Below are 2,500 nucleotides of genomic sequence, written 5' to 3' on the forward strand. Positions count from 1 at the left end.
TGTTCCCAGAGGCCTATGAATTGTATATATTAAGTCCTTAGATATTTTATTTGTTATAGTCTTTGCATTCTGATTATCATTTTACATGAAATTATGTATATATAAAAAAGATAGATGGATAGAAGCATAGATGGATAAATGGAATGGAATGGAATTGAATGAAATGAAATGGAATTGAATGGAATGGAAGACAATGGATGAATGGGTGGATGATTGGATGGATGGATATGATTTGTTTTTCAAAATAGTAGATTAAATCTTATATTTTGTTACTAAAACATGGAAAAGTTTCATCTCCCCATGTCTTTTCCATCAGGTATGCTGGAGACTGCAAGTTTGAAGTGAGCGTGTCAAAGTTCAAGATGGGCATCAAAGACTTACAGGTTGTGTTTGTAGCTTTTGTTTGTTAGTGGAACTTTCATGTTCCGTCATCTTTTATCTTGAAATTTTGACTTGTCCAGTACAATTATGATCAAGTTTTGTCAGGATGATAGAAAAATTAGTTAATTAATAATGATAAACTGAATTCAGATCTCTGGGAGACTCCGTATCATGATGAAACCGCTGGTGAGGCAAATCCCTCTTGTGGGTGGTCTTCAGGTCTTCTTCCTCAATAATCCTGATGTGGACTTCAACCTCATTGGACTTGCTGATGTGTTTGACATGCCTGGACTCAGGTAATGTAAAGTGAATGGATTTCACTCTCAAATGCGAGAGTGAAGGAGGAGTCCTTGTGTTTCTTGCATGGAGGATATTGGGATTGATATATGTGAATATCTGTGTGAGATAAACAGGTTACTTTCTAAAATATATAACTCTGAAGAATAGGATTGTTTTTAATTTTTTCGTTTTGATAAACCAGTGACATCCTGCGAAGCATTGTGACAGAACAGATTGGACACATGATGGTGCTGCCAAATAGATATCCCATACAGCTTGTGGAAGACATAGATGTAGTTGAGCTCAAGTGCCCAGCCCCAGCTGTGAGTTATGTTCTATGCAGATAATCAAATATCTTTACAAAGGTTTTGGGAAATATGGAGGCAAGTGTGATGGTATCTCTCAGGTCACAGAAATAAATATATTGAAAAATGTATTTAAATGAAAAACTAAAATTGCCATTCATATAATGTCATGTAAGTTCCCAACATCTTTTACTTTGTATTTGAATTATATATCAAGGTATGGAATGCACCTTAAGTACTAAGTATGTCTATAGATGAAACAACTACTCAGTAATGATACATTTTTCCTCATCTTTGAATTAGATTAAATGAGAAGTATTCAGAGTTAGAAAAGGATTACCGAATTTCTACTGAATGTGTGTGAGATGATTTTTATTGTATAAGTATTTAAAGTTAGAGGTTCAGCTTTATTTAGGTGTTAATGCTTTTATATTAGAGTGATTCTAAGCTTTTAATATTTATTACATAAATTCATACTTTTATGAATTAAACTTTGATACAGTAAGCCTGTTGTGATTCATGATTTTCTTTCCATTTTGGGAAACAAATATCAGTGATTAGTCTTGTTTTTCTTTTTGTTCCAAATATTTTCTTGAAAGATTAGGCCTTATATTGATCTCCAAACATTTTAGGGTGTGATTCGTCTTAATGTCATCGAGGCCCAGAACCTGATGAAAAAGGACATTGGCATCATGGGCACGGGCAAGTCTGACCCATACTGCATCCTCCGTCTTGGTGCACAGAAATTCCAGACCAAGACCATTAACAACACGGTCAATCCTAAGTGGGACTTTTGCTGTGAGGTCAGTTGGTCTTATTCAGTTCTTTTGATGCTGATGTAGTAATTATAAATTTTGTAAAGAATAATAAGCTGAGGAGAATAGATAGTTCCCACTGAAATGAATACTGATAATTTTTTAAATGGTAATTATGAGGGATAATTCTGTTTTAGTTATAAAAATGCTTGTTTGAATAGGATCTGTTGAAGCTGATGAGAATGCTATATTTTAAAATAAGTGAAATTTCAGGAGATCTGAAGTGTTCATAAAGGAATTGCAGATGCCTGTAAGCATTTGTATGCATAATTGAAATATGACCCTTTATGCATGTACAAGTACAATTTATTAGAAAGGATTAACAATGGGGCTTGTCACAGATTTTGATGGAAATTCATAACTTTAAACTAGAATTGTTTATTACAAACATTTTATCTTATAGTTGTGGTCCAGTGATAAAAGATTTTTACTTTCCACGGATTTTTTAGGAAATGAATATAAGGATATTGGAAAAGAAGACTACAAATTAATCAAAAGATTACAAAAACATGACTAGAAGAAAACAGTATTAGGAGATATCATGTCCTGATACTGAAGTAAGGCATATTGTTATATATCTTTTGACTTTCAGAATATAGCTATCAATTATGTTTTGTACTTGTCATGTACATATTCCCATATATTGAAATTATGTGTAAAACATACATAGGCATGTGTATAGATAAATATATATATGGGCACATCCACATATACTAAACT

General features: G+C 32.7%; 1 protein-coding gene across 6 annotated transcripts in view; it reads left to right on the forward strand.

Moving 5' to 3' along the window:
• Positions 1-2,500, forward strand: part of Esyt2 (extended synaptotagmin-like protein 2) — a 103,952-nt gene that overhangs the window by 49,047 nt on the left and 52,405 nt on the right. For all 6 annotated transcript variants that reach the window (XM_070145527.1, XM_070145528.1, XM_070145529.1 and 3 more), the window contains exons 4-7: positions 317-383; positions 532-677; positions 863-983; positions 1,598-1,768. In XM_070145527.1, coding sequence (XP_070001628.1) covers positions 317-383; positions 532-677; positions 863-983; positions 1,598-1,768 — 505 coding nt within the window. The remainder of the gene's footprint in view (positions 1-316; positions 384-531; positions 678-862; positions 984-1,597; positions 1,769-2,500) is intronic.

The sequence above is a fragment of the Penaeus vannamei genome, chromosome 34 (assembly GCF_042767895.1).
Source record: "Penaeus vannamei isolate JL-2024 chromosome 34, ASM4276789v1, whole genome shotgun sequence".
NCBI lineage: Eukaryota > Metazoa > Arthropoda > Malacostraca > Decapoda > Penaeidae > Penaeus > Penaeus vannamei.